At 38.2% G+C, this 25440-nt stretch overlaps 1 protein-coding gene across 4 annotated transcripts in view; it reads left to right on the plus strand.

Moving 5' to 3' along the window:
• The window catches only part of DIP2C (disco interacting protein 2 homolog C), a 243652-nt gene that overhangs the window by 183612 nt on the left and 34600 nt on the right, over positions 1-25440 (plus strand). For all 4 annotated transcript variants that reach the window (XM_026842343.1, XM_026842344.1, XM_026842345.1 and 1 more), the window contains 7 exons: positions 2095-2218; positions 3863-3984; positions 6694-6805; positions 6926-7035; positions 9802-9932; positions 19626-19794; positions 20758-20928. In XM_026842343.1, the coding sequence (XP_026698144.1) occupies positions 2095-2218; positions 3863-3984; positions 6694-6805; positions 6926-7035; positions 9802-9932; positions 19626-19794; positions 20758-20928 (939 nt within the window). The remainder of the gene's footprint in view (positions 1-2094; positions 2219-3862; positions 3985-6693; positions 6806-6925; positions 7036-9801; positions 9933-19625; positions 19795-20757; positions 20929-25440) is intronic.

Genomic DNA, 25440 nt, shown 5'->3' on the forward strand with positions numbered 1-25440 from the left:
TTCCTGTAACCTAAGCTTTTTGAGAATTTGGAATATTTCAAAATTAGTGCAGTGCATTGTTTTTAGTGTGTCACGAAGGATTGCAACACCTTAACATTGCAGGACACCTCATAAAAGACCCAAAGGGAATAGTTTCCTGGTGCTTGCCAATGATTCTGGTCCAGCAACAGGATTCTCCTTTCCTGCTCTTTGTATAAACACTGTCTTCCTGCTGGTTCACATGCAGCAAGTTCCAGAAGTCTTAAATGTAAACAAGTTTTGCACAAATTTACATGATTTGCAGCGATTCCCTTTCCATGTCAGTGGGGCCTGTGTTTCTGATGTATGTGAGGATATAAAAAAGATCCCTCTTCCTATGACCATATAAACAGGCAATTTCTTGAAAGAAGGAACAGAGTTTAAGCACATTCCTACTGTCAGGTCTACAGTGACAAGGACACTCAGATCTCAGGTCACTTTGGCCATATTTAGAGCTGGACAGATGGAAGCTATCTCTAGTCCAATATCTGTATAGTTGCATATGCCTTTAGAAGAAGCTTTCTTGGTGAAATGACCTCTGCATTTTTCAAAAGACTGATTAAAATTGCCTGAAGTGGATTTCACTAAGCGTGGTTGCTGAAGATGATGAAGAGGAATGCTAAGTCCTGACTTTGTCCTTTCTATTCTCAGTTAGGTTGTCCTCTTTGTTGACAGTTTATAATAAAGTTTATAAATGCCAAGTGGTGCCTGGTAACATGCCACTACTTCCAGTGCTAGACCTTTGTAAAACCACTCTCTCCTCTCTGAAGCCTGTGGTCAATAAATAATGCAGCGGTATGTGGGATGGTGGTGGTGAACAGAAACCAGCAATCAGTACAAAAGCTTACTGTTCCTTGCCATGTTAAAATAGAGTGTAAAGTATATTTCTTTAAAACAGTAGACCTTGTTTTCTCTCTTAATAAGGATAGTGATACATTATCTTTATTGCATTGCATTTTTGATACATTCTTCTTTTGAAGTGTGTGTGTATATGTATATATTCTTCCCTTTTTTACCCCCAGTTTTTTTCAGACTCCCTATTTTTAAGTGAACTTAGTGCTTGTGATAGGTGCTGGGTATATCACAGTAGTACTGGAGACTGAAATCCTCTTTCCACAGAACAGGTGCACAAGCAGAAGTGCAGCCCTTCCTGTACTGCCCCATCCCTTTATCTCAGCCCAGACCTGGCCAGACCAGCCCTAGGTGCAGTCAGTCTGTCCTGCATGTTCATTTCTAAACTCCTCTTCTGAGGTGTCAGCTGTGGTAGTGAATTTTGTGACACAGATGTATATATTTCTCTAAATGTGTATTTGTGTATGTGCATATATACACACATACATATTTAGGAAATGCAAGAATCATAACACCCATCCAATTTAGAACACTCTATCTGGTAATTTTGGGTTAGTGCTATTTGAAGTGCTTCAAAAAGCCAAACTCTGCAGCATATTGTCACTAGTTCTTTTTTCTTTTCTTTTTTTTTTTTTTCATGCTGACCAGGGTTACTCAAATTCAACAAATGCCTTTCTTCTCTACTTCATTTATGTGCATGTGCTTAGCTTTTGTTCCAGACTAATTCTTTCCACTCATCACAAAGTATTGTTTTCTCCTATCTTTTGTCTCTTAAAGTATTTCTGCTGTGCCATTTGGCTTCACTCCAGCATGCAGACAACGAAGTGCAATTTTCAGGATTGCTCTCCACAGATTCTTCAGATTGCTGCAGAGACCATAAAGGCACTTACTTCCCTGGCTGTAGCAGGAATGTTACATGTGTAGCGATGGAAGTACAGGTTATATGGGCAGGATATTAGCATACTACTGTACTCCCTTAAGTAGAGTAAAACCACTGTTGAGGGCAGAAGGTACAGAGAAAGGAATAGAGAACATTCTTGTGCTTTACAAACATCTTTTTTTCCTTCCGACTACAATTTTGCATAAAGCTGAAGGCTTCTGTGTTTAAGTTGATTGCATGACATATTGTGGCTGTACCTCATCCAGTAACTTCTAAGGTGCAGAGGCAAATAGTTTCAGCACATTGCATTATCTTCTGTGACATTTACCTTTCTTCCTGTGTAGGGAACAATAGCCAACTCACTAACATGTGTCCAGCTACATAAACGAGCTGAGAAGATAGCTGTCATGTTGATGGAAAGGGGACATTTACAAGATGGAGACCATGTGGCTTTGGTTTACCCACCAGGTAAAGAACTGCCATGTTTGGTAGCTTGGGGGTCCCAAAAGATCCTTTAGAATGGTGCTACATTGGTGGTGTTACCAAACTAAACCATGTTAATTGGCAAAACACAAAATATTTGCCATATGTACATTTCTTTGAACTTAATCAAACATATGTAAAATAATTTCTCTTTGTGTATGTGCATAGGTATTATTTCTTTGGGTTCAGATTAAGATTAACCCATGTTTTTAAAGCCGGTCTCTTATAAGCAGTCAAATTTAATTACTTCTTTTCTTTTAATTTGCTGGAAATATACTATTTTATAAGCACACTGTTCTGCTAAAATGTTCCATCTACTGAGTGTTCTTAGATTTGCCTGTTGAATTCCCTCTTGAAAGTGCTGCGTTTCATGAGGGTAAAGCAGCAATACCTAGGAAGTAATCCATGTTTTCTTAGAGTAGAAATATGATGAATAAATAGGAGATGATTAAGAATACTAAATTATAATCACTGTTTTCTCTATAGATCTTTAACCTAGACAGCTCACTGTGGTTTGGATTTTCATCCTTTGACATAAAGGGTTTTAAGTTTATGTAAAGCAGTACCATGTTTGACATTTGCTTGAAATTATTTCTGATCTAGTGCTGCTCTTTTATCTTTAGTATTTCATGTGAGTTGGTGAAATAAACAGTCTGATTTAAGGTCTGTATTGTGATATTTGGTTTATAAGGGCTGCAATATGCTGGCTAAATCTTTATAGTTTATAGGAGTAATTTCTCAACAGTTAATATGAAAAATCTTTTTCCACAAAAGACTGTCATTTTAAACTTAAGTTTGTATTTTCTGTATTTCATTGCCATGAATAAAGCATTTTATTGAAGGAACAAAAACCTACCGGTACTGCAGATCTTCTTCCACTGAAAGAATAAAACAGCCCCCATTGTAGTCTTATCACAGCCTGTGTACAGCACTAGGGAGCTATCAAACAACAGTATTCAAGGGGTCTTTTACTGTTGTCTGTTCAGCCTCTTTAGATAGCCTGAAGTTTGCTGTCCACAATCTGTCACCTGCAGTCAATAGTTATATAGAACAACATCTAATTTTATGTTAGAAGTAGGATTTCAAAATCATGTCCCTTTTTTTGCTGCAAAATACCAGGTAGATAAGTCAAAGCTGCATATCTGAGGTTAAAAATAACATGATAAAGACAACATTTAATGAAACCTCCAGATGTTCTTTCTGATAGGAATTCTGATAGCTGATAGGAATAGACATCATCCTACTTCATCCCCTTTCTGGGGCATCCCAGATCTTGTAGACTCATTTGTCTACAAATGTAAATTTAGGAAGATAATTAATCTGTAGAAATCAGTCTTTTTAACAGATTATTTCCTGATTGTAAAAGTGGAGTTCACCTGAATGATGATATCTGGCTGCAGCTTTGTGTGTCGCCTTTGGTTTTTCATGCTCAGAAGAACAGTACTATTGAAAGAAATCAGTGAAGCTGAACAAATACTGACAAGGGGCTGAAAAAGAAGTCTGTTAAAGGGCTTAGTTGCTCATTTAACCTTCTGAGTTGAGTTCCAAGTAATATTTATGCTGACAGAGATGTCTGTGATTAAATGATTTGATTTTCAGGGGAGGATTTTTGTTTTGTTCTTCATGCAGGAATAGACTTGATTGCTGCATTTTATGGATGCCTGTATGCAGGCTGTGTGCCAATAACAGTTCGACCTCCACATCCCCAGAACATAGCTACCACATTACCTACAGTGAAGATGATTGTGGAGGTGAGCAGACACCTGAAAGTGCACAAATAGATTAGATGGGTTTGCGTAGTCTTGAGGAATGGTAACTTAAGTGAATGGTGGTGTAGGCTGAAGAGTTGTTTTTCTTCCAAAGATTCAGGACATCAGTGTGTTGCAGAGACAATGCTGTTTGACAGCACACAACCTTCTGACTTCCACTGTCACTTTTTGCCAGTTATGCTCCTCCTTTCAAGAAGTACATTTGTAGTGCTTTCTTGTATTTAGCTATATGCCAAGAATGGTAGGATTCCTCACCTGGCAACACTACACTGACTATTGAGAAAAATCCCCATGGAAAGCTTAGCTTGACCTGATGGTGATTTGTGCTCAGCTCTGTACATCTAATTGTTTTGCAAGCTGAAGCAATTTCAAAGTTCTGTTGTGAAGATATTGGTTGGTATTTTGTTTCGTCCAGAGAAGAGTTACTCAGACTTTTTCATTCAGTGCTTTGTTTTGGTATTTTGGCTTTATGTTTAGTCTTTGTAGCACATAAATAACTGCATTGTGCTTGTTACTGAGGGAAATAAAATGGTTGCAAAGAGATAGCCTTTTACATCTGGTAGTTTCTAATCAATTGAGTGGAATTTTAAGTCTCTGACAAAACAAGTTGAAACAGGTTGAAACAAATGTGATTTTAACATTTCTAATTGATGTTGATATTTTCAAGTAATAAGGACTAGAGATAATTATTAATTTGTGTCTTTCCTTATGGCATTGGATGCCACAAAGCATCAGTAGAGGTATGAGAAAATGTCCTATTATCTTTAAGGTTCTCATTATTTAATATTTAGGCACTCACAGTTTTTAAACGTCAGTTGTTCATATTGTAGAAGTGGTGTAAAATGTTTTATTTTGCTTTTCCTTTGATGTTTAAAGCCAAACTAGATCTATTTGGTTTCATGATGGAAAACAAGGACAGATCTAAGATGACTTGTAATCATTGTCCCTTCAACTGAATAACTTTAAATAAAATGTAGAAATTTATTAGCCATATTAATGCCAGTTTGACTTAAAAGCCTCTCAGCTCAGTTTACACAAGATTTCCTTTCATTTTGGAGAGGGCTGACCTTGTAGAAATTAAAATATTGAGGCTGTTCCTTCATTGCCAGTTCAATCATACAGACTTCCTGATGTGATCGGGTCAAAGCCAGCTCTGACATGCTCTATGTCTACACAGCACCTTTTGAAGTCAGTAAGAATGACTTCTGAGCAAAATTTGGCCTGTGTAATTGTGTTTTGGCGATGAACTGATGATAGCAGTAAAATATAACTGAATGTTGTTGAGCCCCATCTCAAGCAGCTGCTAACCTGTAGCTAAGATGTCCTTCTCCTTGCCACCATCCCTACATATTTATCTCCAAATTTCTATTCTCCAGACATGGACCTTCTGTATTTTAATAAACCTTCTGATCTTCAGATAATATAGTTCCTGAGAGGGCTAGTAACCACCAACTCTTGAAATGCCTTTTGTTTTATGGCTTCACTATGTCCCAAATTAAGATTTTCGTAGGTTAAGATTATTTATGTAAGAATTACCTTGATTTGCCATAACAGTGACATGATCAGATTGAGGGATGCTGCAGTGGCTTTATTTGTCTTCAGTTTTAGCTTGAAATATTTAGATTGTCTGTACAGGGAAATCGTGGGGTTAGAGGAAGTTGGGTTAGTGCTTTTATGCTCCTAATTTCCTCCTGTGCTCTATAAAGTTGACCTATAAAGCTGACCATTGTGAGATTACTGTCAACAGAAGCTGATCTCTTCTGCACAGTGGTAAAATTTAGCGTACATATGGTTACTGATTTCCTTAGGTTGAATATTGGAAATTCAGTGTGCAGTGAAATGTTTCAGATTCCTTAAAGAAAAAGCTACTCTTAGCAACATTTGCACAGATTCTTAAAGTTTGAGGAAAAGAAGAATGATGCTGCCTTTTCAGTTTTTCCTCTGTACTATCTTCAGTCATTAACAGTGTTCATATTTATGTTTGAATATTTCCTTAAATATATTAATTTTTATAGTCAGTAAGAAATATTCTTGTAGCTGCTACTTAGAATTTTTTTAAAATAGCAAATCTAAAAGGAGAATACTTACAGCATGTGTCATCCAAAATTCAGCACAGACAGTATTTGCATTAAACTCGCCATCTCATTTCATAGTGCCACTTGTAGAGTTTCTGGTCTAGAGCAACTTTTGCCGATACCAGAATAGTTCCTAGTGGTTGATCACTAGCACAGGAATTGGAAATACATGGCTAAGATAAAATTGACTTGATAGTAAAATTATTCATGTAAATGTCAGGCTAGGTTTTGGTTTATGTGAAAATATTGTTTATTAACCAAGATATATTACTATCACATAGGAAATGTTTTAGTCACAGTCTTCTGTACTGTCATTCTGGGTTGATAACTGATATAATGTGTTGGAAAAGTCATGTCTCACTATTAAGGTGCCTTTAGTTTCATTACAACACTCTTCTCAAAAAGTACAATTTTCACGTAATTTGTAAAACTCACATGACTTTTGTCTGCTTTGTGAGCTGCATTTTTTGTGCATCTTTCCACCTCCTGATTGGAAAACATAAGACTAATACACCTGTGTCCTGTTCTGGCAGAAAATAAATCATGGTCTTGCTCATTTTAGTGGGAGAATGAATCATTATCCCATTGTGTTATTATTTATTTCTTATACTCCTAGGTGAGCCGCTCTGCCTGCTTAATGACTACACAATTAATATGTAAATTGTTACGGTCGCGAGAGGCAGCAGCAGCAGTGGATGTCAGAACATGGCCTCCGGTACTAGATACAGGTGAGTACTAAGGCTAGGGGACTTCTGTATCTCTTCTTTTATCATTGTATTTGTCAAGCACTCAAAGTCTACCTGTCACAGAAGTAAGATACACACATTTTCTTTCTCTATTTTCACTAGACGATTTGCCAAAGAAGCGGCCTGCACAGATCTACAAACCTTCTAACCCTGAAACGCTTGCTTACCTTGACTTCAGTGTCTCCACAACTGGCATGCTAGCAGGGGTAAAGGTAGGGACTTCTTGTGAAAGCTGGCATTCCTGCTGTCACGCCTGGCTGGCAGGTGGTGCATTGCTCCTGATTTGTAACTCCTCTTGATTTCTGGTAATAGAAATTGAATTGCTTCCTCCCTTGTAGACATTATTTGATTCCATTAACATGAAATTAGTTCTTCTATACTCACTATGGTACTGTGTGCAGAGGGTACCCCCTCTCTTCCTCCTCAGAAGTTTCATTCCAATACCTCTGCAGATAGCCTAGTAACTTTTCTGCCTGAAGCGTTCTTCAACTGAAGCATCTATTATTTAATGAAAGAAATGAGACTCAGTCATCCTTTTTCTACTTGTTCCATTGCCCATTGTTTCCTCCTTATTGCAACTCAACTGCTGGCCATTGGTTTTCAGTATTCTCTTCATGCAATTAAGGGAACTTCTGATGTCTCTGGTATATTCACCTGGTACAATACTAGAGTAAACAGAAAAAAATACATTGATAGATTTTTTTTATAAGCTCAGGCATCCTGAGCTCTTTAAATCTCTATTCTGTCTTTTTGTCCAACTCTCTAGACACAACTTATCAAAGCTGTTTTATCTGGCTGCTAACTTATGTATTATTCCAGTGTTGGTTTCGCCAACATGCAGGCAGAGGTAAAATCACTCTCTTATTCTACACCTGTTACTTCCTTACTCCTATCTGTTGCATATCCAAGGATTATTTCTGCTGACCTACCACATTTACAGCCTATATTGAATTCCTCATACGCTTTGACATTATTCATCTATTTTCAGAAGCTGTCAGCATACTTTATTAACAAAGAAAGTATCCTTTTCCCAGTTTTCGGATGGAGAACTGGAAACAGAGCAGTGAAGTGACCAGCCTAAGGTTGACTGATGGCTGAGCTGGCTGATGGTCATCTATCAGACACACCTGAAAGATTAATTTCATCTAACTTTAAATAGCTACAATGCCTACAAGATGTGGGTTAGTCATTGGGCTCCTCAATAATCAACAGAGAGAAGCAGGGACTCTGAGGGTGTAATTTATCTGATTTACCTGAAACATCTACTTTTGCATGGGGTGAATGTCACATAAATCTTCATTGCTAAAGGCAGCCTTAAATGATTGTTTCAAATGCAGTCATCCATATTAAATCAGGTCTGAACTACACCTTAGCAGACTTGCAGAAATGGCTACTAACTATGCAAAGTCAGTAATTGGAGAGCTTCAAAGATAGTTAAAGGCAGGGCAAGTCAAAGAACCTTTTCTTACTGTGACTAAAGGGAAGTCCAGGTAAGCCTCTCATGCACTTCTTGATAGCTTCTGATAACTGGGTCATAAAGCCTCCAGATCACTGACTCCACAGGTTTATGTAAACAGTTATCATGTACTATATCATCACTAAAGATTAATCAGTTATACAGGGATCATAAGAGGCCACAAGGCTTATATTCATAATGTAGTGGTGCTAAATTAAAAAATTGGCTAAACAGCTTATGCGGATTCTAAAAAGTTGATAAACATTTTGTAATCAGTTTGGAAGTAGTAGATTCAACTTACATTTACTTTCAACTTTTTCACTAGCTTGTACCAGTATGGTGTAAAAATTCACAGAATAACACCAGTTCTGGCCCTACAGTTTAATCCTGTGTGAAAAAGTGGTCTTGATTCAGTTAGAATAGAATTAACCTCTGCAAGCTTCAGATGATCACCATGTGGACACCTGTTTTGAGCTGGTCCTTTTGCATCACTTGGAACATGTCCAGCCTCAGTTATGGCTCTCATTGGCAATGGAGAAAAAGTCACTTCTGGAGCTTTATTCCCCTGTTTATATTAAGATCAAATAAGTTTTACCTTCCAAGTGCGCGTTCCCCTCCACTGACTCTAAGAGTTTATAATGCAACTGACTCAGTATGTGGCAGAGATCAAAGGTTAGATGAGTTCAATCCTATCCAGACTGTATTTCTAACACAGGCATCATTCTGGTTATTAACGGAGAGGACAAACATTGAAAGACGTAATTCTGTTCCCACTGTAGTTAGAACTTGTAAGACAGGATGGGTGAGTGTGGTAAACATCCTAACACTAGAAAATAAAATCAGAAGAATTTCCTTTTAATCAGGTTTTTCATTTCTGCTTTCTGTTTGTTTTATCTCTGAGAGCTTTCTGACCAAGATTTTAAGAGTCTGTTTCTCAGTTAGGAACTGGATTAACATGAAGAAATTTTACAGAACCTTTACTAGGTTTACTGGGAAAGTTTATCACTGAATTATTATGTCCTTAGTACAGTTTTGCATGCAAAATCATCTTCAATTTAAAAAGTGCATTGGCATTTTTTCTTGATTGTATTAAGAAATATGTGCTTAGTAATATATCACAATATATGATATATCACAATATATGATCAACAAAATATTTCAACTTACATTCAGATCCTGCAGCCATTCATTCCTTTGTTCTTCCAGAAAGTTTAGCTTGTTGTCATTAGCTTCGCATACAGCTTGGAGCACATATTTAAACTACTCACAGCTTTCTCCCTAAATCATTTCAAACTTACCATTCATTCTGTCTGCCCTCGCCTTTCATGGTTATTTGAATGCCCTCTTGAAGGAAAGTTATGTTTTCTTAGACATAAATTACATGTGTGTTTACACTGAGCACAAAATCAATATTTATTTGTTTTCTTTATCCTGTATCTGATTTAGTACTTGGCACAGTTTGGGAATGAGCCTTCCGAATTACATAGTTGATCATTTTAATTACTTTGCTGTTGTCTTTCAGATGTCTCATGCAGCCACTAGTGCCTTTTGTCGTTCTATTAAGCTGCAGTGTGAGCTTTATCCCTCCAGAGAAGTCGCTATCTGCTTGGACCCCTACTGTGGACTTGGGTTTGTCCTCTGGTGCCTCTGCAGGTGAGGTTTCTCCTCAGCCTTTTAAAATACAGCTTCCCTTGTAGTGTAACACAACAAACCAGATAATGTGAGTGATAAAAAGATGGGAAGAACAGACAATACCTCTGGGACTAACATAGGCAATCGGAATTGCTGGAAGCTATATGGAGAGTGCTGTATGGAGAATACACTTTGTCTGAGTGGGTCATGGCCGTACCTATTTAGATTTAAGAGTGCAGAGCATCGACAAAGCTGCTCATTGACCTCCTGCTGTTTTACTGCTGTGTCTTCAGAGTCGGGCTAGTGTTATTTGATGAAGGCAATGCTTTACCAATATTACCTTCAGGAAGTGGTTTCCTGGTGTCCTCTTTTTCATTCTGTAATCTGAAAGCACATGTAGATATCGGGGAGTTCCTCGTTTGTGGGACTTACAGATATGATTTTTGCAGAGACATGGAAGTGTGTTTTCCTGCAGAACGATATTTTATAGCAGTAGCAAAGCTATCAGAAAAAACATTTATAGTGGAATGCAAATCAGCTTTTTCTGTTAAAAAGAAGATTAGAAAGTGAACAGTTCTGTCAATCTCTATACTCCAGGGAAGTTAACAGTTCAGCACTGAAAGTTCCATTGATTTTTTACTTTTTTTTTTTTTTTTTAAGATAGCTGGGTTGATGCAGAGGCAAAGGGGAAGAGCTATGGGAGTGTTAATGGAGCATATTCTTATGAAGACATCTTAGAGTCACAGTAGTCTGACATCTTTGCTTTCTCCATAGAAAGTTCATTGGTGTTAGCAGTATTGCTATTTTTAGTTACTAAAATGAAGATAACCCAGGGCAATAAAAATACTCCATATAAACTTTTTACCAATTTACTAAATACCCGAAGGAAACATTATTTAATTACAATTGCAACAATTCATCAACAAGTATTGTTTATTTAAAATAGTCTAGTGGCCTGTTTTGTTGTCCTTTTAAAATATTTGTTATTAAATATTAAATTCATTCTTGATCAGTCTTTCTTCATTTAAAATATACTTGTCCTAATATTATTTCAGATTTTACATAGGTATTAGAGATTTCTTTCTTTTAAAAAATCATTTTATTTCAACATCTTATTTCCCCAACACAAAAATAAAAATGGTGAGGCTGCAAAAAATTCAGAAAACCTTTCAGAAATTTTGAGATTTTAATTCTCTGTTTAAGTTAATTTTTTTAAATGTTGATTTTTTTAAGTCAATTGAATATTTCTTATATAGATTTATATGTTCCAGCATAACCCAGTGTCAGCACTATTAGACCTTTGCTCTGCTGGGGGCTGAGGCCAGTCTGCCATGGTGCATTCGGTGAGACCAGTGGAGGACTGTAGAGCACCAGGGGAGAGTTCAGCTTAAGGAGTGTATTACAGGATGGAATAATGCTGGGACATGGAACATCCAAGAATAACTTCTGTGCAACATCATGATAGAGCCGCAAAATACAGATAAACGTTGATCTGTCCCAAACCCAAGTAATTTGTGGTGCCCATGACTATCCTGAATACCGAAATGTATGTTTCTTCCAGAACCATATTTGCAGCAGATGGGCATTTGCTGCCCTTAGATCCTTCCCAATACTGATAGTATCAGCCTCTTAGGAGAATATTGTTTATAACTGGCAAGTGAATAAGGCAGCAAACCTTTGGGATAAAGCAATCAAGGTCTGTGCCCCTCTATAGCTTGTAGAAGGTGTAAAAAAATTTATACCATTTTCAAAAAATGAAAGGAAACAAGGGAGTTGAAGGAACTCAGATCAGACCAGCAACACTCTAATCTTACGAACAGTCATGTCAACCTCTTTGCCACTGATCTCCTGTTCCTATAAAACCAAAATGCAGGCTGCTTGCATTGCAACTGTCATTTAGAGAAGGCTTACATCAGAAGCAGCTTCATTAATTCCACTTAGAAACTTAATTTCCATTTCATTCCTATTTTAGAAATTAATATTATTTGATGTGATAGCAAAAAATACATCCTGGAGGTTATTAGACTCTTACTCTTCATAACTTAAAACTGCAACTTTGCATATCACTCTTTGTAGTTTAGCATACCAAAATCCCCCCCAACATTTTACAGCCCAGATTTCTACCTCAGAGGATTCTACTGTAAAGTTATGAATGTCACCACTCCCATTAACTAAATTAATACTATTAATGGCATATGGAAATGAAGTTAGATCTTCAATTTTTGATCAGCTGGGGGTGTTTGAGAGTTAAATAGGAACTCTTCATTTTAGGAGCCCAGCAGGAATAGAAAGCAACCTCCTGTGTTGGGTGCAGTTAGAATTACAAGTATATCTTAATACCTTTATTAACTGGACCAAAGGAGGCATTGACTAAAGAATGAAAGAAAAACTAACCTTTTATCCCCGTTGTAGGTGCTTAGACGTTGTGCTGGCCTGCTCCACTGTGGTGCCCCAGAATGCCCCATTCTGTGAGGTCAAAGCTACTTAGGAAAGCTGCTGGAGCATGGAGCCAGCCCTTTGGTAAGTTTGGAATATATTGCATAGTTTTGCAAAGTTTTTAATTTTTTAAAATTTATTATTTTATGGCCTAAAGGGTATAAAATAATAAAGAAAAGAAACCTTGCAAAGCAGAGCAATACATTTTTAAAAATGGGATTTACCACGTTCCCTCTAAACTGGCTGCATGCTCCAGCAGGGTTTCCTTGGAACCTTTGTCATTGAACAGCACATCCTGGGTGTGGCAGCAGTCATCAGCCCCATGTGAGTTCACAAAAACTTCCTAATTTTAAGAGGTTCTTACTAATGAATCAATAAAATAATACATTGGTTTTGTGTTTCTCTCTTTAATAATCTCGTTTATCCATTCTGAGAGGGTGATCCTAGTGATTCTGACTTGCATTGCATTTTAAAATGTATTACATTCTTTAAATGAAAAAAAATTAAATGTCCTCCAATGTAAAAAAAATCAATACTAAATCCCACTGTTCAAAAATGCTTCCTGAAATTAAGATCACTGTGAGAAAAAATAGAGCATTCTGCAGTTCATTAGTGAGGATTTACTTAATTAGTAGTTGCTGACTGATGCAGTAGAATAAGAATTTTCCCTCCATTTTAGCCCATCTAAGCCAATCCATATTGCAGTTCTACTTTTACTACTGGAAGATAGAATTGTCCTTCTGAAATTAAAATTAAGTACATTAAATCTTAAATAAATTTTATATTTGTTCTCAGAAACTGAGATTGTAATAGTGCAAGTAAGACTCAAAGTGGACCAGAGGAACTGAATTTTCCAGTTCACAGTGGCCATGTAATAAATAGTGTGAATGCTATAAAATGGTGCTGGGAAGGCTTTCCAGGTAAAGTGCAGTGAAGTGGCTTTCTCCTGTGCTGATTCTACTGTCTCTGTTCCATAGCCACAACCTGAAGTCCTGAGCGGTGCTGCTGAGTAGCTGCAGCAGCAAGAGACTGCAAGTTTTCTTATTAACCAAACAGGTGGAACTGTGCAAGAAGTAAGCAAGGAATTGCAGCATTAAAATGAGGACTGCCTTTTAGAAATCTTTAGTGTGCTAGGACTCATTAAGTATTAAGTTTTTTAGGCTAATTTGAAGATATCTGGTAGACAGGAGCATTTCACACAATTTCCAGCCCATTTATAGCAAATTAAAGGCAAGACTTTATAAAGAAGCCTTAAAGCCATGTCAGTAAAGGATAATTCTGATATGGGACAGGAAGGATATGAACATAGCCATCTCTCATGTATTTTGCAAAGGGCATTACTGGGGCAGGAGGACTGTGAAGGTGCATCTGCCCACACACTGCCATGTGCCCATTTCCCTTGGAGTCTTTAGCCAGTGATAGTTTGCGAAAGAGGCAATTTGTATTTCCTCCACATTACAGTAGGTCTGTTAAACCTGCCTCAAGTCTGGAAGGTTCAGGGGTAGCTAAAAGCTCTGAGTTACCTTGATATGCAAGTTCTGCGATGAGTTGGCAGATTAACTCCGCTGTAGACCTTGCCCATATATGGGGGAGCAACTGGGGCAGGAGAGCTGATGCTAAGGCACTGCCTGAGTGGTGCTCAAGCCTAAGCAATGGATGCGTTTAGTCTCTGCCTGCCTTAGGATGTTTGCATCCTCCAGTTAACCTCAGGGTCTGTGTTCTCTGTGCAGAGCAAGATGGCCATCTCTTTTTTTCTTCAGTACAAAATAGAAGCAGTGTCCAAATTTTTAAAATTTACTAACCTGCTTTAAGTATTGAGATAAAGGGACTTTGTGTTGAAATGGCCCTGAGCACTCTTTAAGTTCCACCAAGTGTATGATTCCCACTCCTGGTGCTGCCAGGTGATGTGTTTGTGCTCAGGAGCAGTCAGCAACATGCTTCCTGATAGGAAGTTACACATCAGTTCAGAAGTGCCCAGAAGCAGCCTGGAGCCATGTTAGAAGGCTTCCCTTGTGAGGTTCAGAGATTGCTGAAACAGTTCTCTGAAAGGGGGAGGTTAAAGCCTTTTGAAGACATGCCAGTAACAAGAAGTTCACATTAACCTCTGGCTCTTACTCTGGGCACACAGCACTGTCCCAGCAGGTGGTGCAGGCACTACGGGAACAAAAACCTGGCATTTCAGTGTTAACCAAAGACTTGAGAGGTATTTGATTGGGGTGCCAACACCAGAACTTGAGTTAAAGCAAAGTGCTGGATTATGACACTTCTCTCACCAGCTCTCAGTACTCTGATGTGGAAGTTGTAAAAGCTGGACCTATTTTGAGAACTAGAAACCTATCAAGAGTTACGAGTGAGATCTTTTCCTTTCTGGGAAAATCTGTGTACCCTACACAACAATCCCTTTTACTGTACATTAGTTAAACTTCTTTGTGAAGTATCTCTGTCTATCCAGTACTGATTGCTTATCTGCTTACCATGTGCAGTCATGCTGTTAGTACACTGTATGCCAGCTAGGCATCTTTGGACTCTGCAGGCACTTTGAGGTCCTTTACTTGTTCTCCAAAAGCCCCTTTTTTTTGCACATAGTGTTTCTCCAGGCGACCTGAAGATTTAATTTTTGTCCAAGACCTATGGAGCCTAGGTCAGACATATGCCCAAACACTCTGTGGCCTGTAATGTCCTTCCTATAAGCTCTGGTCCAGATGATTGTGAAGACTTCTACTCAGTCCCATTAGGTTCCCTCAATGTGCACACTCTTTCCACAGACTTTGAATTATGGGCATGGCAACTCAGTTATTTTGGGCTCTACCAAACTCCCATACCTGTCCCTCATCATCAAATGCCAAATATAATCTGTAGAAATTCAGAAACTAAATGCATATACTTATAAGACTCAACAGTATAACTGCCTTCTGCAGTTAAGTGGGAAAGCAGCTCGTATCACCTGAGAAGGACACCAGAAGTAAGGGCAGCAGCGGGTCAGTAGCCTGCCAGAATTCAATTGCAAGTTGCAAGTGCCATTTGTCAGCATTTATTGTCCTGCTGAAATTTCTGGAACTATAATAATACTTCAAAATTTACTGTTAATCTGCCTCAACACAACATGGGGTAAATCTTTGATTCAGTGGAACATTTAAGTGCCAAGATGTCCTTCCAGGCATTTCTGTATGGTGCCAAAACAGCCTGCCAGGCAGTGGAACCGGTGTTGTGATCAGATGGTGCCGTCATACCAAAATACATCCAGGTGCCTTTAACTGGAAAACTCCTGTCCTTGGGCAGCCCTTGCTTAATGCAGGGAGACAAGGCTCTTTGTTTACTGCCCAAATCCAGGGCTTTGACCACCATGTGAATACTCTTTGTTCCCCCAGATTGCTTTGCAGTTCCCTAAAGGAAGACAGCATTTCTAAAAGGTGATCTCCCACCTCAGCTACCATCCCAAAAGCCACTGTGGCAAGATGATGCAAGAATGCTCTGTAGTCACTCTTCTTTTTTGTCTTCTTTTTTGACTACTCCTTTTGCATTTTCTAAAAATAGTGGAGACTGATAAACAAATGTCCAGGCCTGTCAGGTAGTCTCTGCAGTTCTGCACTGTGTTCACTCCTGTTGTAAGACTTATATCAAGAGACAGTCTCTTTTGTGCCAACAGATTTTTACAGCAGTGGAAGAAGCAATCTTGCTTCAGTTCCTTCCCAGTATTTATGTAACTAAACTCTTGTGCCTACTCCAATATATCATATATTGTTGCAATTTCAGAATGGTAGTTTTAGCTTCTACAATTTATATTTAAACCCCCAACTTTTCCTAATATCCCATCTGATCCCCCAATGTCACAGTGTTCACCATAATTTTCAGTATGAGAACAGTAAATCTGACATCTTAACCATCTCTTGATGACTATCATGTTTCAGGGTGAGATGGAACTGTCTATTTGTTCAGTACCTCAGTTTCAGGATTAACTCTACCATCTAGAATGAACCATACCTAGATGTACCTACCAAACATCTCTATCATACCTAGAATTACATGAAGGCATCACTGACAAAACTTCCTGTAGGTTTGGGACTGTATCTAGGATTATCAATCATCTCCAAAGCAGCTTTCCATAAATACAGTCTGTTCAAGTATGTGATCTTCTGCTTGGTTGTTGGTATCTGTACAAAGGAAACACCCTCTAACATCTCACAGTGATTTGAAACACTGGAGTGTTAGAAATGTTTCAAGTAGCTATACAAGGGACTATTTTTTTTTCTCAGTTTCTCTCTACCAAAATATTGGTGACATACAGCTTCTCAGGGGTTAATGTGGAAGTATAAAGTCTGTGGATTTGCAAGGATATGTGGCTACCAGGAATGTTTTGTTGCTCGGAGTGATTCACAAAACCTGCATAACATTTCTGAGATTGATTCAGGGAAGTGAGCCAAGTTATGACTGACATCGTGGTGGCCAGGTGCTGCATAAACCACTTCAGCTGTGAAACTGGCACATTCAGCCCAGAAATATGTCTTTGTAGTTCCTCTCCTGGCTCTACCAATGGCTCTAGCAAATCAGATGATATGCATGGGTTATTAAACCATAGCTCAGTAGGCAAAGCCTGTGTTGGTCATCAAGTTTCCAAGCATAGTATCATCTTTCTGTAAGGTTACGTACTGTAGACAAGAGCAGCACACATCTGAGGTTCTGCACCACAAAAAGCTTCCTTCCTGCTAGATACTTCCTGCTGCTCTGCAGTTTAATACTGAATGCCTTCGTATTTCTGAGTGATTAGAAAACTTAGAAAAGGTACTGACAACGCCTTCATTTATTTCTGTCTATCAGGGTGGTTTTTTTAGTTAAAGTCTGATCATAAGAGTGTTTGTTTCCCTCGGTCTGGAGAACAGGGGGTTAATTTGCCTTCAAATCCTCATGCTTTGCTGCATGGCTGTAGGTGGGAAGTTAGGAGGAAACACAAGCATCTTTCTTACTTGTCCAGCATTAGTTGATCAAGTGAGGGAGACATTTCACTGTCACTCATTAGTATTGCTGAGGGGGAAAAGATTAGTCTTTGGTGTAAATTTGTATTCCCAAATTCCACCATTTTGGATTCTTTCCTGGTAAAATTCACTTGGAATCAATTATGTTCTTCTACTGAAAGCAGTGCAGCTATTTCCCCCCTTATCACTGTGGAGTTTGTGTGGGCACTTTTCAGTACAGAGATAAAGTTTGTTCTTTTGATCTTGATTTTAATTTGAGATGTTCTGACCAGTTGAATAGGTGACATTTACGGGATCCTAATGTGGTTCTGAGTAATAATTCTCCCACATTTGACTGCCTGGCAACTTGTTTATTATTGTGCATATTTTTTTTTCTCCTGATATTGGTTGTATCAACTAGAGTAGTTCAAGCGCAAGAGGGAGGGTTTGATGCTGAATCTCTGTATACCGTATTTGTACAGATTGGAGCTCATCCCAAGTTCTTATTCAAGTGGTTACAGCTTCCGTTTGTAAGAATTATGTATTTACCAGACAGATCACACACCTTGGTTGTTTGTGGGGCCCTAACCTTACATTTGTGAAGAACTAAAAGCTTTTGGTCTTCTCTGAAAAACTTAAGAGAATGGACTGAGAAAGAAAGAGCAAAATAATATTTATAGTAAAAACTGTTACTATTCCCTAGCTGGGTTTGATCTGTCACTTGACCTCAGGGCATACTCCTTTCAAGCTTGGGTAGTTTTGCCAACAACTCTTTTCACATGTTTATGAAGCGCATGCTCAAGGTTTAGTCATACTTTATTCTGATTATATAAAAGCAACATGAAAGCATAATGCTTCATTTGACCGTCCTGTGTTATAGTCGTTATGTCAACCGTATCCGAGAACACATCGCTTTGTGGCAAGTCACTGGTCATGAATCATCAAGAGTGGCATAAATGTGGAAAAGCAGTCAAAGACAAAATTTTTGCTGCATGATAAATGAAATTATTTGAACTGTAGTTCATGCATATTCCATGACATCCACTGACTCATACTCCAGCAGAGACCTAAACTATTTGGATTATTAACTGTCATTGTGGCTGGACCTGTACACCTTTTCTGCCTTTATGCCAAGTAAAGACATCCAGGTCACACAAACCTTATTGTAAATTGCACAGCTTTTGAAAGCATTCTCATCAGGTTTTGAGGGGAGGGGGGGGGCACTCACTCACCAAGGAGGAAAGCTGTGTGAGCAGCCTATCTTCAAAAACTGCAAAAGTGTGTGTCTTCTTCCTAATGGCAGATGTTAGGGAGATACTCATATTCCTGAAAATAAAGTTCCATATTGTGTCTTACCTTGGGTACTTGGATTTGATAATGTGAGCTTTACTTTACCAATCTGGCATTTCAAGTTTTTAAGTCATGAATTAATTTCTCTCATGCATCATGAATCTCTGGGCCTTTATGGTCCTTTCTCAAAACTTCTATTTGGGGGTTTTATGTTATGACCGTTCCAGTTTGAAATACCTACAAGTCACAAATTAAGATGTGAGGAGACTGTAAAATTGATGGTAAATCTGCCTGTCTGACATGAGTGAACAACATAGGACTCACGGGAAATAAAGACATCAAATTGGAAATATTTTTTTCCCCTGGGGAGAATCTTGGGTACCAGAGAAATTAGTTCTGACATAATTGTTTCCTTCAGGGACCCTGATAAGTATCTTTTTTCAATACTTATGCTCGCTGGGTATTCAGTAAACAAGAGCTGTAGTATATTTGGGTTTTAAAAATTCACAAAACTTTCATAGAAGAAATTTAAAGCCACTAGGATTGTTAAATTGGGCACAGATTTACTCCCTTGAAAATGATCACAAACCTCTTGCTTGCCTCAGCGGGAGAGAGGTTATTTCCATATTAAGCAATCAAGTACCCTTTTAATCAAGGTGTCTTAAAATGGTAATTACTCAATCTTAATTATTTGTCAGCAACACATAATTTTTGTTGATATTATAATACTGTTTATTAGCACCATTAATAACCAAGCTAGTTTGCTCTCTTCAGTAGAGTTCTAACAGCAAAGTCCACAGGCATTTTGAGTAAATTAGTATTTTAGGAGCATGTTCTGCCTGCATTCCTCATGATTCTCATAGACTCTCAAGGTATATCAAAAACCAGAGTGAAACTTCGTGTTAAACTACTGGACCTGTAGAGCACTGTAAAACATTATACAGTTCATCAGGTGCTGTGATAAACTTTATATTCTAGTACCCCATAGCTTGTGGACGCAGGCATTTAGCATGCGTTAATGAATCTTGTGTCTTTACAGCGTTTATTCAGGACACCAGTCTATTTTGATTCCTCCCTCAGAACTGGAGACCAATCCTGCTCTGTGGCTTCTTGCCGTGAGTCAGTACAAAGTGAGAGACACTTTTTGTTCCTATTCAGTCATGGAGCTTTGTACTAAGGGACTTGGTTCACAAACAGAGTCGCTGAAGGTGAGTAATTCTGCCGTCCTGCACAACCTGTTGTCTGCACAGTGATGTTTGAGATTCTTCCCTGCCATGAATGGCTGTGCTAAATGCAGTGAGGAGAAAATCATCAGAGGGCAGGGGCAGCTTCCACAGAACCTGTGTTATTCCTTGCCAAGGGCTGTATGTGAATATGAGTCATTCTCTTTCAGATCACAAGGCTTTTAAACATCAAGGAAAGGCTTTTATTTACCTAAGCTTTCTGATGTGTGTTGCAGCCTGTGTTGATAGACAAGTGTTGGAAAACAGAGGTATAAACATCCAAGAGGCCCAAGGAGCATTATATTGTATATTATGTTTTATGAATTCCCTGATTATATGAAGTACTAGTTTGGTTTTGGCCCCTGTTTTAAAATAATCACATACTTAAAAGTACTGTATTGTTTTAACTGTGCGTATTATAGTTGGGGGCAGGGGTGTATTTTCTTTTTTTTTTTTTTTTCACCAGAATTAAAAGCCAGGTAGTCAGTTACATTTCTGAAAGCATCTAGAATTCCCAGTATGCTACTGAAATAAATTAAATCTTGTGATACTGATATTTATGATGTCTCCAGCCCTTACCATCCTCGCTTAATAATTTCCTAATCAGTTTTTCCAAGGCTAGACACTGCTTCCTGCTTGCTGTTATTCACTGGCTTTCTGAATTAATATTGAGAAATAGCATTCCCTCCATTCAGAATTAGCATACCCATCTCTTTCTACATGCTAATGTTGAGATGCCAAGCAAGTATGTCTGCTCTTCTACAGCTATTAGACTGTCATCTGGCCATCCGGTCTCCAGGAAAGATGGAAATTATACTGGCACCTCGGCCTCTTTTCCAATATTCCTCTTGAATCATAATACCTACATAATACACTTAAGTACTACTAATGGTTTTTCATTAAATCTGTCCATTTTTTGGCTTTTGTTACATTTTAACTTCTTTTTAGGCAAGGGGACTGGACCTTTCACGTGTACGGACATGTGTAGTAGTGGCTGAAGAACGACCTCGAATAGCTCTTACTCAGTCATTTTCAAAATTATTTAAAGATCTTGGTCTGCATCCACGGGCTGTCAGCACATCACTTGGCTGTAGAGTTAACCTGGCAATATGTTTGCAGGTAAGATTTTTCACTCCTTAAGCTCACAGTTGTTTTAAGAAAATAGTTTCTGATAAAAAGCATTCATTATATTTCCTTTGGCTGCTTGGTTGTAGACATGTTAAGAAAATGCATGTAGTACTTAATGTTCTTGCATATGCAGGTATTAAATTCCTGTTACTTTGTCAACTATTCATCCCTCTCATGTTGCAATCATAGCATTTATTCTGCCCATGAATAAAGTAATTCAGAAAAGTGCATGGTAGTGAGAGAATGTGTACCCTGTACTCCAAAAATAGTATTTAGTCATGTAATGTAAAATCCAGTTTCAAAGGGCTTACTTTAGTATGTTACAAAATGGATTCCTTCTGTTTAGAAAATAATTCCAACCGTTACTTAATTAACAAGATAGATATTTTCTGCACCCAGTTTATTGCTTACAATTAAAAAATATTTTGGTACATCTCTTTCATTCTATTTTGATCCACTAATCAGAAGAAAGTACCCAGGGATAATACAGGATTTAACTTGCATTCTCTAGGAATCTTTAATGCGTCATGATTTTAAGGACAGATGGAGCACTGTAGCTATCTGGTCTGAATTTCTGAATACCTTCTAGGTTTTCACCCAATGATAACTATACCAAGCAAATAGTTTTAGACTGATCTACAGTATATTATCTTATCTTTCAGGACTTCGGTGATGAAAGTTAACTTGCCTTTTTATAAAGTGTTAAATTTTTAATTAATTTTGCCTTATTTCTAGTTTAAATTTATCTGGTAATAGATTCAGCTTTATTTTATTTTATTTTATTTTATTTTATTACATTTTATTTTATTTTATTTTATTACATTTTATTTTATTTTATTACATTTTTCTAATTAGAATAAAGAATCTAATTAGAATAAAGAATCTAATTTCTATCATGACTCTTACATCTTAGTCTTTGGTACAATACACATCTTCGTCTTTGATAAATAGATGGAGAATCTTAAGTTATGCTTTCCTGATCTGTGTCTCATTTTTATGACTCCTTTTCTCTTTCTGTCCTTCTAAATCTGGTATCAGAACTTCACATATTATTCCTGTAATAATGCCACGTGTCCTACTCAGATGTAATAAGATTTCTGACTTAATAATCTTTTTAAATAATACAAAAAATCATCTTCTGTATTGGCAGCTTCATTAGCTGGGAAGTTCCATATCCATTTGGTCACTTACCATGTCTCTAACCTCCTCAAAGTCACTGTCTCCCCAGTAGAACTCTATATGGTGCATCCCACATTTCAAATCTGGTGGTTACCCCTAGTTTCCGTTAAAGGGTTTCTCATTCATGTGACATGCAGAATTGCTTAGGTGGGGAAGCCAGAACAGATCTTAGTGACACTGCAAATGCTATTCTTTTCCTGATTGAAAATATGAAGATTCTTTATTTTATCCAAAAAAGTCACAAATACAGGTTATGGGTTCGGCACAGACCAAGTCTGTCTGTTATGCCTGCCTTAGACTCTTGCCCTGTTCAACATCACTAAAAAATCCTGGCTTCAATCAGACCTTGGCTAAAAGTGACCTTGTTTTTCACCATGTTACTAGAATTACCAGAATATGAATACAGGAAGTATGCCACATCTCCAGTACTGCTTGCTTTCTCTCTGACTACAAGCAGAGTATCCCTTCAGCCCACAGTGATTTTAATTATTCTCAAATATATGACAGGGCAGAGCTGAGCAGGGTTAAAAGTCATTCTGTGTCCCAGAGGTAGAGTTCTTTAGTTTGACATTCTGTAATTGCTGCCATAAATACTCTCCAGGAATAAAAGTTTAAGAAAATCTCATGTAGTCTCAAAAGCAGCAGTTTTTTCAAAACAGTTTTTACCCTAATAGAATTTAATAAATAGCCTTGAGAGAAAAACACATGTTGTAGGCTTGAAACTTCTATGAACTCAAGCAGCATCTTCCCCTATATTTCTGTCATGGATTTGATACAAAAAGTATTGACTGAAGTTTTAAAATCTCTTCTACGGAATGTTTCTTTGCAGTAATACAGGCCTCTTCATTTCTTTCTCCATATTTAAAGTCATGGGTGATAACAAGGCAGACAACTCAGAAACCATCTAGGTAATCTTTAGGCACTTCCACCTGAGACAGCACAGTTTGAACGGTACCAGTTTAGGCCAGTTTACAGGTGCAGGTTGTTTTGCTTTCCCAATTAGCAGCCCAACCAGGCTTAAACACTTGGGTGTTTGGGGCACAGCAGGCACTAGGACACTACTTTTTCTAGTAGAAAAGGAAAATAAGAGAAAAAGATGAGCAGGTTACTCAGTAACAATAGTTTTCTTATTTGCTCCTGTATCTTTAGACATTTGGAAGTGCCCATGGGATGTATTTTACAGGGGGGAAGGAGGGAAGTGGTGGCATACCTTATTGGCCACCTGCTCTACCTTTCCCAACAGATTGGGATGGGGCCCGTCAGCTTCCACCTGCATCTGTGGTAGAGCTACTTCTGAAAAATAACTGAACTTCTCTGGCTTCTGGTCCATGGAGGATACTGTAGATAACAAGGACAAATTAACTGCAGAAGTTTGCTTTCCACTAATGACAATCTCCATTTCAGGCTTACAGTGATCTCTGGACTGTTTGTGGTGGCTGCTTTACTTACAAGATAAGTCATTTGTTCAGGACAAGTAATAAAACCAGGGAATGACACTAAGCAACAGTAAGCCAGGTTCAGTGCCCAAGTATGCTTCATTGGAAGTAATAATGTACTGGGTCTGCTTGGGATGGAATTAGCTTTTTGCATAGCAGCCTATTCAGAGATGTGTTTTGGATTTGTGACTAAAGCAGTCTTGATAGCACACCAGTGGTTTAGCTATTGCTGAACAGTGCTGCACAGCTTCAAGGCTTTCTGTGTTTCTCACTCTGCTCACTGCACCGCCCCTCCACTGCCCCCAGGGATTAGGCTGAGGGAGATCAAGGGACTGGGAGGGGACACAGTCAGGAAGGCTGTCCCAAGCTGACCTAGGATATCCCATACCATATTGTGTCATGCTCCACATTAAAAAAGGGGGGATTGGTCTTCCAAAGTAGACACTGCTCGGAGATTGGCTGGAAATCTGCTGGTACGAGGTGGTGAGTGATTGCTTTTGCATCACTTGGGGTATTTTTCCTCTTCACTCATTAAACTGTCTTCATCTTGACTCGTGGGTTTTCTTGCTTTTGCTCTTTCTATGCTCTCCCCTGTCCTGCTGAGAAGGAAGAGCATGAGCTGCTGAGCGGATACTTAGCTGCTCTCTGGGTCATCCCACTAGAAACGTGCAGAAATGCTCAGTACACTCAGAGAAACTGAAAGTCTAGTCAGTATGGCATTAGGCTGGATTTTTGCTTGACTATGGGTATCTGCCTTTTGACTGTGTTAACTCCTTAGCTGAAATTTGCTTCTTAGATGGTTCTTTACGTAAACTCTTGAAAGAGTTACTGAATCAAACTGTAAAAGTGGTAACTCTCTGAAGGCATATTATTAATGATATTGAGTATGAATTTAAGAACAGCACAGAATGAGAGCCTTGAATGAGGTGATTAACAGCCTTGCTGATCATACAGATTAGTGTCAGGCTTCACTGAGTTCTACTAAGATGTTGCAACTCAGTCTGTAGGACAAACTAAAAGCCATACACTGTCTAAAGAGTGGTGTAGCTGGAATGAAGAAAAGCCATTTTGGAACAGCATATATTTAGTAACGTTACCCTTCCAAGTGGAATGGTTTTTGAAGCATTTAAGCCAAGGGTAGTTTGGCAAGTTTTAAAGGGGTTTGAAAAATTACTAGAGATGTTACTTACAAGCGTCACTGCAAAACATGTCATTTTGGTAGAAAATATAAAGATACAGGATTGCATCCTTTGAAGCATCTGGTAGTAGACACTGCCAAAGACTGGATACTGAATTAGACTAATTGAATGCTCTTTCCAAACTGTCTGGAAGTTTATGGCGAATGATATTCCAGAATAGCTTGTGGGTTATTCTGTTTTCTGGGCTGAGGAACAGAATGAATTTTAATCCTTGATCAACAATGTTCCTCAAATTAGCATTGTCTCCAGTATGTTCCAGAAATGTATCATGATTCTGTATTCTTCACACTGCATAAAAATACTTCTAAAGATGTTTGAATCAATAGCATCCGCCTTTGCTTTTTTTTCTTCCAAGTTGTGTCATCTGTGAGATCAGCATGTGGTTCCTGGGACACCTTCTTCCACAGGGATAACTGATCCAGCCTATTCTACAGTCTTTCTAAAATATGTATCTACTAATCACCTTTCTAAACATATCTCAGTATTGAGTTATTGATCCTTACCAGCAAAAAGCCTATCCAGGCTTTCTTCCCTATGGGCTGCCTCTATCACAGCTTGAATGCAGTCAGATTTTTTGGACAAATGTAAGGTTTAGGTCTTTAAAGGAGAAGGTATCCTGATTTTTCCAAAAAGCTTTTACTGTTGTTCCCCACCTCCAAAAAGAAGAGGGGGAAGACCAAACATCATTC

This window comes from Athene cunicularia (genome assembly GCF_003259725.1).
Source record: "Athene cunicularia isolate RWA chromosome 2 unlocalized genomic scaffold, athCun1 chr2_part1, whole genome shotgun sequence".
NCBI classification, from domain to species: Eukaryota; Metazoa; Chordata; class Aves; order Strigiformes; family Strigidae; genus Athene; species Athene cunicularia.